This window comes from Corylus avellana, chromosome ca5 (assembly GCF_901000735.1).
Source record: "Corylus avellana chromosome ca5, CavTom2PMs-1.0".
Lineage (NCBI taxonomy): Eukaryota > Viridiplantae > Streptophyta > Magnoliopsida > Fagales > Betulaceae > Corylus > Corylus avellana.
In genome coordinates, this window is record NC_081545.1 from 19011431 (window position 1) to 19024630 (window position 13200).

At 37.7% G+C, this 13200-nt stretch overlaps 1 protein-coding gene across 2 annotated transcripts in view; it reads right to left on the reverse strand.

Moving 5' to 3' along the window:
* Window positions 1–434: 434 nt before the first annotated feature.
* LOC132181460 (persulfide dioxygenase ETHE1 homolog, mitochondrial-like) overlaps window positions 435–13200 on the reverse strand; it is a 14525-nt gene continuing 1759 nt past the window's right edge. The window contains exons 2-10 of one of the 2 annotated variants that reach the window (XM_059594693.1): window positions 7626–7754; window positions 7394–7501; window positions 4154–4288; window positions 3920–3961; window positions 3783–3842; window positions 3643–3696; window positions 3362–3386; window positions 3133–3249; window positions 435–911 (exon numbers count right to left, since the gene is read on the reverse strand). In XM_059594693.1, the coding sequence (XP_059450676.1) occupies window positions 3143–3249; window positions 3362–3386; window positions 3643–3696; window positions 3783–3842; window positions 3920–3961; window positions 4154–4288; window positions 7394–7501; window positions 7626–7754 (660 nt within the window). In that variant the 3' untranslated portion in view covers window positions 435–911; window positions 3133–3142. Of the gene's footprint in view, window positions 917–3132; window positions 3250–3361; window positions 3387–3642; window positions 3697–3782; window positions 3843–3919; window positions 3962–4153; window positions 4289–7393; window positions 7502–7625; window positions 7755–13200 lie in introns of both variants that reach the window. The other variant, XM_059594692.1, reaches the window with a different exon arrangement.

Consider the following 13200-nt stretch of genomic DNA (forward strand, 5'->3'; position numbering starts at 1 on the left):
TGATATAAATGCTCCAGCTTGAGGGAAAATGTTAGAAGAATGTATTAAGGGTTTGAAGGTATTTTAATCATTGTCATATTTCTTTAAGCTTATATAATAATATGTTTAAGGTTGGCTACGTAACATGGAACGAGCCTCCTCTTTTCTCTAAACGTTCTTCATGCAAACCTCTCAACAGAAACTAAACCACCATTACTTTCAACGCGGCCACCGGAGAAGTTACCAACCACCACAAAAATTACTGAATACACCAATCGGAAACCCAAATTCATTCTATTAAAATGGGGAAACACCCAAAACCAACAACCACGATCACTACTTTTCTGGCTACACCAAACCCAATGACGATAGAACCAATCACAACAATGACGGCGACATCACCCTAAACCCTAAAATGACCCAAAAAAATCAAACCCTAAGCTCTGATACCATCATTAATTATAAGGAAGAATTCTTATTATTTCTCAATACACATATGATACATCAAAGGTTGTTTATATAGAGAAACAACACACTAATATGGAATTACAATAAATGAGAACATACATGGAAAGGAAACCAAATCATACCAGCTACAACAGACATTCCATTTTATTCCAATGTGTAAACGACAATGAAAAGCCTCAGTAAATCGTAATGTCACTTACATTACCTCTACGAGGATTACTTCTCACATCACTTGTCTTGAATCTAATCCTCTTTCTTCCTTTCTTCTTTTCAGATACCAAACCTTTTCTTTTCTTTTTTCTTTTTTTTTTAACACTCGTGAGCAAGATTACAATAGAGAACCGTCCTTATGTTGAATTCTTAATACATATAAGAAATGAGCCTTCCTGGTCTGTTGAATCCAAAGCCCTATGACTATTGTAATTTTAGGCTGAGCGGATCCTTTGCTCCAAACAAGCTCGAATCTTCTCTGCACATAAAGATCACAGCAATTAGATAAAATTGGGACAATGTCTAATACATAATAATAGCAAAAGTCACTGATTTCGAGCTTTTAATAGCATAACTAAACTAACGTGAACAAAAATGACATAACCAATGTTCAGGAAGAAAACGAAGCAGGTGAAAGTTGTGAAGTGAATGAAATACACTTCTAAACTTGCTTAAGACAACCAATTGTTCTGTCAAAGGAAATCTTCTAGAGTACATTCCTAAACAATGCTTTTAAACTGGCTCAAATAGCCAAATTCACAAACTAAAGCGTATGACAATTTTCCCAGTCGAAGAACAAATTATACATGCACAAAAAGAGACCATTTGTTTCAAGTGACAAGGGTGAAATAGTACACCCAAAAGAAAAGTGTGTTGAAAGGAGTAAACTAATTATTGAGAATCGAATCCATGGCTCTTTACAAATGGAGACCATGGCATGTAGAAGCCTATTAATCTAACCGGCCAGAACATGGCTTCCATAGGAGTTGGTTCACTACTGTCTTTTTTGGAATAAGATCACCAATACAGTTTCCAGTGCACTTTTTTTAAAGGGGAATTTTTTACGTCATAAATGGTAAAATGAACAATCCCATACAATCAACATAAATCAACTTAACTAAGTCTCAAATCTAATAAAATTGAGATCAGTCATGAACCCTCATAGACTAACCTGCGTATCAAACAGCAATCCATACTTTCATCTATAAAGCCAACATTAGTAAACAGAAATTCATTTCTGACAACAAAGTGGCAGGATGAGGCCGCTATATGACTGCATGGAGAAAAGCTTCCTATGGAAAAGTCCTTACTAAATGCTCATGAAGTAAATTTCACTTTGTGCATTATTAAGTTATTGTTGGGCCCTGCCTATTAAATTTTAATTATGTCTGCTAAAAGGAAAGATTTTCTGCAGAAAATGCTCTTCAAGTCATCTATTAGCTGTTTGTGCATTTCATAAATTTGATTTTGCTTTTTATTAAGAAGCTTTCATAAAGCAGCAGAGTTTAATTGAAGGGCCTAAACATCAACACTGTGAGGCAACATGCTAAGCAAACAATTTACGTTATAGGAGGTCTGCTTCATGATTTCCTATCACTTTCAAAAGATTTTATAATATGACCATTCATCTAAAAAAAGAGAAAAAAAAAAGATTTTCTAACATGACGATGAATTCAATATGAATCACTCCTAAACCTAGCAGTGGGCGTCCATATAATCAAAAGATGAAGCTTTTCTGCGGTGAACCCAAAAGCAAGTATGTAACTTCAATTTTGCAGATAGAAATAAATTTTTACTAAAAGCAGTGGCTTTTCTTCACAGAATAGAAGACATTACATAGAAAACAAAAATCACTAAGCTGGAAAAATAACAGGCATTTTTGCCAAAAACAAGGCTGCCCTTTTAGCCAACAAATCAGATGACCAAGACATTCCCTGCAAGCAAAAAGATCTTTCAACCACCTGATTAAAAGATGTTGAAGAGTCACTTTCACAAATAAGCATGATCAATCAGCTTCTCATCCCCCTTAATAATACCTGGTAATAGAGCTAAAGTTTCAGCAATCAAGGTGTACCCTTGTGATATCTACAAATGCTACCCACTTCATCAGCCATAGCTCAACTGCAGAATGTGTGCCTGCTTCCAAAGCCCAGGTCTTATATTAAGCTTGTGGGCCCCAAGCAAAAGAAGAAAGTCATGTTCACTTTTAAGTCTCGTATTAGGATTTCTACATTTAACTTTGTTTCCAAATTATTGGAACTTCTTGAGTTGTTAGAGTGTACTTCGCCACATTGCAGCTGTACCGCAATGTTCATGTTATTGCAGCAGAGCACTCCTAAGAAGTAATTGGTACTTCTGAGTTCTTTACTTAAATTCAAGTGAAAAGATTGGATAACTTCTTTCAAGGGTTAATATTCATTATCTTTAGCACTTCTAATCTAGGAAAATAATCTTATGAGAAAGCTGAAATTCAATAAAGTAGCAAGATTGAAACTTTTTTTGAATGGGACAGCTGCCTAGTTTTTTCCTTTATTCTCCTCCCTTTCATTGTCCTCTTTCCTGATCAACAACGATTCTCCTTATTGTTATTATCAGATAAATCTCTGCAACTATACAATGTGTTATTGGTTTGGGCACACAAATAAGCTACTAAAACAACCCCCTCAACTTGAATTCCACCCCCCAAAACCATACCTTACTACATCTAGTTTGAAGTTGCTTCAACAGGCTTCGCAGAGATATCTTGCAAACCACAAACCATATTTGCAGGTACAGCAATGTCAATCATTTTTGGGTAGGACAGGTTAAGATCTGTAAAACAATTAATGAGAATTAAGCACACTCTAAATGGCTATATGTGACATATGAAATTTGTGTTCAATGGAAAATTTTTACTCAACACAAATGTGCCTATACAACTTACTTGCCATAATATTTTTGAAGGATTCCTGCAAAGAGTTAAGATTGAAACAATTAAAGATATGAGGGAGAAGTGGTATTGACAAAAGGCAAGACAAAATGCTAGTGGTGAAATTCATAAAAACTATTATAGGAGCAAATGTAGTGAATAATATGCTAAAGTTCTATAGATAATGGGAAAAGCACCCTAGCTATTTGGTAATAACCATATTTGACTAGTGACATTTTGTAAGAAAAATCAATCACAGAAGTGCAAGAAAATGACATTTAGGCCAAAAGAATCACCTCATCTTTTGTGAGCCTAGGATTATAAAGCATCTCCTCCCCTACAGTGCTAACCTGGATGTCAGGCAAAGGTGTGGCATAAGCAGCTGTTTTCAATAAATTACATAGTCCAGATATAAGAGCCAACAGATGATTCATACAGTTAATCCTTTGTAATCATGGGCAGGATAGATCAGCGTATCCTTGGGCAAAGTGAAAATCTGGATACATAAGAAAAAGATAATAAGTCCCTGCACTATAGTGTTCTGAAGTTCAAAATAGTCACCCATGTCCTTGCCTGTGAATGCACTGACTCGTAGAGTTGTTGTGAACTCCCACCCTGTAAGTAAATCAGTGAGATAGATGCTACTTGATGTTTCCCTCAAAATGCCATCTGAGAATGAATTAATATTTTCACAAGCAAGTCGTGATTTTTAATTTTTAATTTATTTCTTTTAATCATGGAAAACATAAGATTTTATTATTGAAAGGGAAGTAATATCAAAAGAGTTCAGAAATTTAGACATTACACCTGAAAATCAGTTCTCCCACATCCACGTATCAGTATGGCATCCCCCGTGAAAGCCATCCTTGGTTGAGGCTGATCAGGCCCCTCTCCAGTAACGTAGGTAACACAACCTAATGTATGGCCAGGAGTAGCTCGAACCTGCAAAAGATTCAAAAATAATTTGTATAATAAATACACTTTTGCTAGAGAGAGAGGCGGGAGGAATCCCAAGCATTTGGTGACGTAAGGAAGAAAAAGGTGTTTTTGGAGGGTATTCGGGATCTCGATATAATTGCTGAGGGTCGTGGTTTAATGGAGGAAGAAAGGAGGAGAAAGGAAGATATGTCTAAGGAGTTGGAGAAAATTATTCTTTTTGACGAAGTGAGTTAGAGACAAAAATCTAGGGCCTTGTGATTGAGGGAGGTAGATAAAAATACAAAAAATAATAAACAGATATAGGGTGGCAAATTCCCATTGAAGAAATAACCAAGTGGACTATTTAGTCATCAACGGTTCCATGTCTTCTAACTCTACTAAGATAAAGGAGAATATAGTACAATTCTATAATCAATTGTATTTTGAGCAGTTTACTTGGCGACCAAAGGTGGATGGCCATTCATTCCTTTTAATTGATGCAGAAAAGAGTAATGGATTGGAAAGTAATTTTGAGCAAGAAGAAGTGTGGGAGGTGGTGAGGGATTTGAATGGTGACAAGGCAAAAGGACCAGATGGTTTTACTATGGCTTTTTTCCAGAGATGTTGGGAGGTAGTGAAAGAGAATGTTGGGAGGTAGTAAAAGAGGACATTATGGCAGTTTTTAAGGAGTTACATAGTCAACGGACGTTCGTGAAGAATATTAATGCAACCTTTGTTTCTCTTATACCAAAAAAGACACGAGTTGTAGATGTTATGGACTTCCGGCCTACTAGCTTAGTAGGTGGGGTGTGTAAAATTATGTACAATGTGTTAGCAAACAGGCTAAAGTCGATGTTGGGAACTATCATATATAATACACAAAATGCTCTCATTGGAGGTAGACAAATTTTGGATTCAGTGTTAATCGCCAACGAATGCTTGAATAGTAAAATTAGATCAGGAGAATGCGGAGTTCTGTGCAAGTTGTGGATTTGGAGAAGGCGTACAATCATATAAATTGCGAATGCTTGCTTTATTTGTTGAAGAGATGTGGATTTGGGGAGAAATTGAGGGATTGGATAGAGCATTGTATTTCTACGGTGCGATTTTCCATTCTTGTGAATGGTACACCATATGCTTTTTTTTTTTTTTTTTAGCTCTCATGGGTTGATGGAACAAGGGGATCCGTTATCACCACAATTGTTCATGGTGGTAATGGAGGCATTGAGTAGGATTAGAGGTATAAACAAGCCAAGCTTAAGCGAGAAGTGCTTGTTTGAGCTCGGCTCATCCGAATTTTTCTTGAGCTCAAGCTTGACACAAGCCTTGTTTTTGTGTTTGAGCTTGGCTAGCCAAAGTGCGATCCCTTTGCGAGCTCGAGCTCGAGCTCGGCTTGAGTTGGATTATTTAAATTTTTTTTATTTGAGTATAAAAATAAAAAAGAAACAAATTAAACTAATTTTATGAATGATGATTTCTCCAAAAACAATTACTACAATTATAATCAACTAAACTTCCAAATCAAATAAATTTGGACATTGAGAACCAGAACTAGATCTAGCAAAAAGACGATACAGCTATCAAGGAAATGAGGTGGATTTGAGAGATCTATACGGTAGGAGGGGAAAGATTATACTTTTGGCACAAGATCTCTCCTCACGTCTTCAAGACGATCCTCTCTCTCCCCGTAACTGCCTCTCCTCACCACACTCCCGTTACGAACATGACCAACATCTTGTCATCTTTGTCTGTGAACATTGTCATGACCACCCCATCCGGTCATGGTGGCTATTGGCAGGACCTAAGTGGGCCGGTTGATGGGCCTGTTTGGCTCGAAACCCATGTGGACCAAGTGAATAAATTGGTCTGACCCGAAAGTGCCTGCTGAAAAATAGTCGCAAAAGGACTGAACTGGATGGAACCATGCCGAAAAAGTCTAAACCAAGTTGAAACCGAACCGAAAGGGCCTGAACCGGGTTAAAAATAGACTGAAAAAGGCCACTTGTGCCCCTTTGCACTTATTTATTGATATTGAAATTACTTATTAAAAAAAGACTAACTTTTAGACCTCTAAGTCAGTTACCGTCCTAAGTGATTGAACTCAATATATTGGTCATGGCGGTGTCTTCAAGAGTACGTTTGATAAATCTTCAAACTTCATATGACACAACTCAACAGATATAGACTTAAACAAAACTTTTTACTGGTGTTTTGTCAATAGAATATGTCAACACAACTTTGGACCTAACAAATAACCTTTTAATTACCAACTTGCATTGCACCTATTCCGCAAATAGAAATTTCTTGAAGTGGCAAGCTACAAAGACGAGTACAAGAGAAAATTTTGAGAACGACCAAACACTTCCACTTCCCTGCCTCTTTCTTATCTATGAATTTTCAAGTATAGTAGGTGTCTACCAAATGTAATAGGATTCATCTACCAAAGGCAAACTGTTTTTGTAGAAATAAATGCTTCACTATTTTAACCTCACCACATTCTTAAATCATCCAAATAGTTAGGTCAAAACACATCAAAACAAGAAACCAATTTAGTGTTCTTGCCCTCACCCATAACAAATCCATCTGATCTCCTGTGCGAGATGTTCATATTTTTTTCCCCTGATAAGTGGAATGATATATTCATAGATTTATTGTAACTATAAACAAGACATTTACTTGTAGGAAAAAATAATAATGTGCAAGACATTTATATCATACTGAATTAGAAAAGGAGGATCAGCAATCATGAAGCAGAAACTACTTTGAAATATGAATATTATGTGTGAGATGAACATCGATTAACTTCCTAGTACCTGCAGAAGCACCTAGAAACAAACAAAGCTAATGCCTAGGCTCACCAAGCATATCAAAAGTATGGACCATAAACTATCCAGTCAACCTATCACTATAATGCAATTATTTGATGATTTTCACCAGGAAAAAAAAAAACAAACAAACAAACAAAAACAAAACAAAACAAAACAAAAAAAACAAAAACAAAAACAAACAAACAAAAAAAATAGTACATTAACTTATAAATTTAGGAAACCATTCTTACTACACAACTCAAATAATTTCCATGGTCTTTTGCATGAAATAGTTAAAATTTTCAGGCAACTGCAGCCCTACCTCCAAAAACAGATCACCAAAATAGATTTTATCTCCGGCTTCAATCAGAAGATCAGCTTTTGATTTGCTCGCTTTTGAAATGATAGATTTCAGTCCAGGAACCTTATTCTGCAATAAATAGGAACCACATATGAGAATGCAACAGATTCATTTCTGCCTCTAGCATGAAAGCAGAGAAAGTTTACAGAAAGGAAATGTAGTAAAGTTCAATACTATGGAAGAAATTCCACACCTTCATTAGGCCACTCCCAGTTACATGGTCAGCGTGGACATGGGTGTTCATAGCATAAATTAGCTTCAGTCCTAGCTCTTTTACAAGGGACAGGTCCCTCTCCACTGTCTTATCAACTGGGTCAATCAACTGCAAAAAGAAAAGAAAAGAAAAAACACAACAAACAAACAAAGAATATTAATAAACCTAGTAAAAGAATAACAACAGCAACAAAACTCGTCACCACAGACTTTTAATTAGACATCAATAATAAAGGTATTGCATAAGCCAGGATGCTAGTCAGCACAAAAGTTAGAAGAAGGAACATACATGCCCATCTCATATGATGTTCCCCATTAATGCAAACAATCAGTTGTATTGGTTAAAGTACAAAAGTTCAACTTCTGCCTTTATATTATTTACCTGCTTAATGACTAATGTACTCTAAAGGGCATCAGTCAATGATCAGACCATTTAAAAAGTGTGTACCTACTTTGGCAAGTTCATTAGTGGTTTCTCCAGGAAGAGTTTCTCTGGATCCTAAGAAGTTACTTCAAACTTTTCTATTTTTGAAAACAAAACAAAAAAAGTTCACATAGTAAACGACCAAATTTGAGTTAAAAATGCATTTTAAGTATTGGTAGTACTAGACTGTGTTACTAAAAGTGTGCCTCGGAATGAAGCACGAAGCTCCAGGAGTAAATGCTTCTGACAAACAAAAAACCCAATTTTCTAAAGCGAGCATTTTGGAAAAAAATCAAAGAATTAATAAGTGCATTTAAAAGAAAAAAAAATTGCTGGAAAATATATGAATCAATTAAAATTAATCTTTGGATCATAAAACAATTCAAATTGACTGCGCATTGTACTACACACATACTTATTTCTCATTGTACATCAAAACCCACTGGATCAGATCTAGAAGAAAAAAGAAAAGCTAAAGGGACCACCGTTAGACACTAGATAACTCGCTTGAGTAGAACTTGGTACACAGCTTCCTCTCTCCTTTCTCTCTATTCTTGTACACTTTACTATTCTTCTATGCCATGCGCTCTATCTCCTGCCCCCCAACCCCCCTCCTCCTCTATTTGTAATCTTTATTCTCTCTCTCTTCTCAGCTTTCTTTTTTTTTTTTTTGCCATTCCTCTACTTCTACTCCTTACTCAGTTTTTTTTTTTCTTCTTTGGATCTTTCACATTATCTCCCCTCCCCCATTTTTCTGTTCAAGTTAGGGGAACTTGAATACTTCCCCTAACCCCTCCTAATATTCTTCTATAACCCCACCTTATGTGACCCTCCAGGCTCGTTATAACACCACCCTACCCATGAACTTTCATATTTAGAGTCTACTACCACTCTCCATCAAGCCTCTCTCAAGCTCATAGCACCAAAACCATTTGCCTAAGTGAGCACGATTTAAACTTAGCAAGTTTCTAACCTCCAACCCTCCCCCAAAGATCAACAAGCAAACCTTGGACCAGCTAACTAAGTAATATTTGAACTCTTCACCTAGCCCACCCCATAGGAATTCACGTTGAAGCTTCTCAATATGGCTTGCACTACCTGCAAAGTAAGGAAAGAGGGACATAAAATACGTAGGTAAGTTGGATATGGTGCTCTTGATAAGGGATAATTCTACTACCCTTAGACAAATACATCATTTTCAAACTACCCAATCGATGCTCTATCTTCTCGATAACACCATCCCAAATATGTTTGGCCGTGTAGGAGGCCCCCAACGGAAGACCAAGATACTTCAAGGTAAAAAACGCAGCCCCACAACCCAAAATCCCAACCAACCCATCCACATTATCAACATTTCCCACAGGAACCAATTTCAACTTGGCTAAATTAGTCTTCAAACTTGAAACAGCTTCAAAACATAAGAATAAGCTTCAAAACAAAGTATCACCAACAAACAGAAGGTAAGAGATATCAACCCCTATCTCCATTGAAAAGCTAGACAACAAACCACCACTCACTGCAGTAGAAATCATTCTACCCAACACCTGCATCACAATAACAAACATCAAAGGAGACAGAGGGTCCCTTCGTCTCAAGCCATGAGATCTACTAAAAAAAGCCTACAGTGAGCTATCCAAGAGCACCATTTCTCCCCCAAACTTGCACCTTCTCAACATATACAGCAGAAAATCACAATTAACATGATTCATATGCTTTTTCTAAGTCCATTTTGCAACTAACATCTGGTTCTCCAGATCTCAATCTACTATTAAGGCACTCATTGGCAATAAGAATAGGATCTACAATCTACATATCTTGGATGAATGCATTTTGTGAGTTTGAGATAATCTTCTCCAACACCAACTTAAGCATGTTCGCAAAAATCATAGCAATAATTTTGTAAATACTACCCACTAAACTATTAGGCAAAAATCCTTGGGGTCAACAGCCCCTACAATCTTTGGAATGAGGGTGATGAAAGTAGTATTTAGGCTTCTCTCGAACTTTCCACTAGCATGGAAGTCATGAAAGACCTTCATGATGCCCTCTTTAAACACAACCCAACAAGCTTAGAAGAACACCATAGAGTAATTGTCATGGTCCGGCGCATTGTTACCATTTATAGATTTCACAACCTCCCACACCTCCCCTTCCTCAAATTCTCCCACCAACCAACTAGCCTCAGCCTCATCAATAGAATCAAAAGAAAGACCATCCACCACAGGCCTCGAACTAAACTTCTTGGTGCTATTAGAAGTTATTGTACATTATATTGTTAAAAAAATAAAATAAAAAATCATTTGGCATCTTGAGCTTTACTTCAAGTGAGCATGTGTTTGTGCATTGCACCTAGGCTTCAGGAGGCCTTTGCACTTACGCATGTGATGCTTCTTACAAATAATGTTGGTACTAGATCAATAAAAGATGATTATGAGTTTATTTGACCATGCATCCCATTTCAAAACATTGAAGAATTTATATGATGCAAACTCTTTCCATTTTCTCCGTGTATTGATGAGCTGGCTTAAGATTAAGAAAACCAGTTAATCTCACATTACCCATGGACAGTGAATATTGAATATTGTGTCACATGAGATTTAACTTGGTGGCATATTGTATATATTCTAAGCTGCTATTGCTAAAACTACATCCTACAATCTGCATCACTAGACCCCAAACAAGGTACGCCTTTGGATGGGAAACTACCAAAATAATATTAGGGTGTGCATTTAATTGGCCTATGTTAGATGAGCATGAGCATATTAGGGTTAATATATTATATGGGGTATTTTGGTCTTTGTACTCAATGTTACATTAGATATATATATATATATATATATATATATATATATATATATATATGAAGTATGAGAGGAGGAGGCTACGTGAAAAACAACAGAGCCTCTTCTTTCTTCTCTTTACATGCAAACCCTAAATCCCTCTAACATGGTATCAGAGCTATAACTATTGACTGCATCTCTCACCCCGCTTCTTCCTCCCTTCTTTATTAATATATATATATATATATTTTTTTTTTACCCGAATCCTAGTTTTATTCTACTGAGCGTGGAATTGTGAGACGTGGGCTTCATGCCCGCGAATCGTGATTGGGGATAGATGGTTGCCGGTGTGGTTTGTGGTGTATTTACGGTCTAGTCTGTGGTTGTTGGTGAAGTATATGGCTGCCGGCAGGTTACAGTGATGATCGGCAGAAACTGGGTTGTCGTTGAAGTGTGGTCGTCGACCGAGTCTGTGGTGGTTTGCCGACGTGTTCTGTGGTAGTCGCTTGGGTCTGTCGCTGTGGGTTTTGGATTTTTTTTAAGTCTTCCCATTCCTTTTAAGTGGTTGTTACACTTACTATTATTTTTTTTTGTATTTCTGTGGAGTCTGGCTTCTTTGTTGTTGAGATTATGGCCTCTAAACTTGAAACTTCCTTTGTTAATGCTCCTATGACTCTTGTGAAGCTCAATGGCAAGAATTATATTTATTGGGCAAGGTCTGTTGAAGTTTTTCTCAAAGGCAAGGGTTTGTTTATTCACTTAACCTCGAGTATGCCTACAGAGTATCCTCCTAGCCTTTGGGAACAAGAAGATAATCAAATTATCTCTCTTATGTTGAATAGTATTGAGTCTCACATTGGATCTTCATGCATCTACTTGCCTAGTGCCAAGGACATTTGGGATCATCTTAGTCACATGTACTCTGGAACTGGGAATATTACTCGAATGTATGAAGTGTGTAAACAGTATTTTGGACTTGAACAAGGTGATCAAATTGTGGATGAGTACTACAACCAAGTTGTGGCTATTTGTAAGGAGCGAAACTTGTACCAACCGCTCTCTAAGGACCTGAAGAAAATGGAACAGCAACGTCAAGATGTGGATGTGGTTCGGTTTCTTCTTGGCTTGAAACCTGAGTTTGAGTCGGTTCGTGCGCAGATTTTGGGGGGTTCTACACTTCCCTCACTTCCTGAAGTCTTTTCTCGGATTCAGCGTGCTAATCTTACTGATCGTAGCTCTCAGATAAGTTCTGAGCGTACTAGTGAGCGTGCTGCCTTTATTGCTGCCCGTGGAAGTTATGGTAGTTCCCGTGGGGGACGGGGTGGTCATGGTGGTCGTGGTTTTCGTGGTGGACGTGATTCTCGAGGCGGAGGTCGCATTGGAGGTCGTGGGCCTCGCAAATGCACTCATTGTGGTCGTACTAACCATTCTGTGGATTTTTGTTGGGATTTACATGGCACCCCATCTGGGTTGGCCAATCAGGTTGCTTCTCATGCTGATTTCCCAGCTCCATCTGGACCACCTGTTAGCTCGAGCTCACACTTCGAGAATGATTTGATCTCCATTCCGAAAGATGAGTATGCTCAGTTCTTAACCCATAAGCGGGCCTCTACCTCTTCCACTGCTACTCTTGCTCAGTCAGGTACTGCATCTCACTGTCTTTTATCCTCCACTCGCGACTCTTGGATTATTGATTCTGGCGCCAATGAGCATATGACTGGTTCGTCCACTTCTCTCTCTGATTATCGTCCTGTTGATACACCCCACAGTGTCACCCTAGCTAATGGTTCCCTCTCCACCGTAGCCGGCTCTGGCCATACCCATTTGAGTCCAGATATTGAGTTGCTTTCTGTTCTACACGTTCCTGGTTTTCCTTTTAATTTGTTATCCATTAGTAAAATTACCAAAGCTCTTAATTGTTCTGTCAGTTTTTACCCTTCTTTGTGCATTTTTCAGGATCTCAAGACGAGGAGGATGATTGGTATGGGGCATGAAGTTGGTGGCTTATATTATCTGGATCTTGCACCTTCATTTTCCTCATGTGCTTTACAGTCGTCAACCTCAGCTCTTCAGTGGCATTGTCGTCTTGGTCATCCTTCCCTTCCTACGTTGAAGCATCAAGTCCCGAGTCTTCGAAATGAGTTGTCCGTGTCTTGCGAAGCTTGTCAGCTTAGTAAGCACCGTCGTGTTTCTTTTCCGTCAAGAGTTGTTAGTCGTGTTTCACATCCTTTTGAGTTAGTTCATTCTGATGTATGGGGTCCAATGAATATTGCATCCAATAAATTTCATTATTTTGTGACCTTTGTGGATGATTTTTCCCGTATGACTTGGCTATTTTTAATGAAAAATCG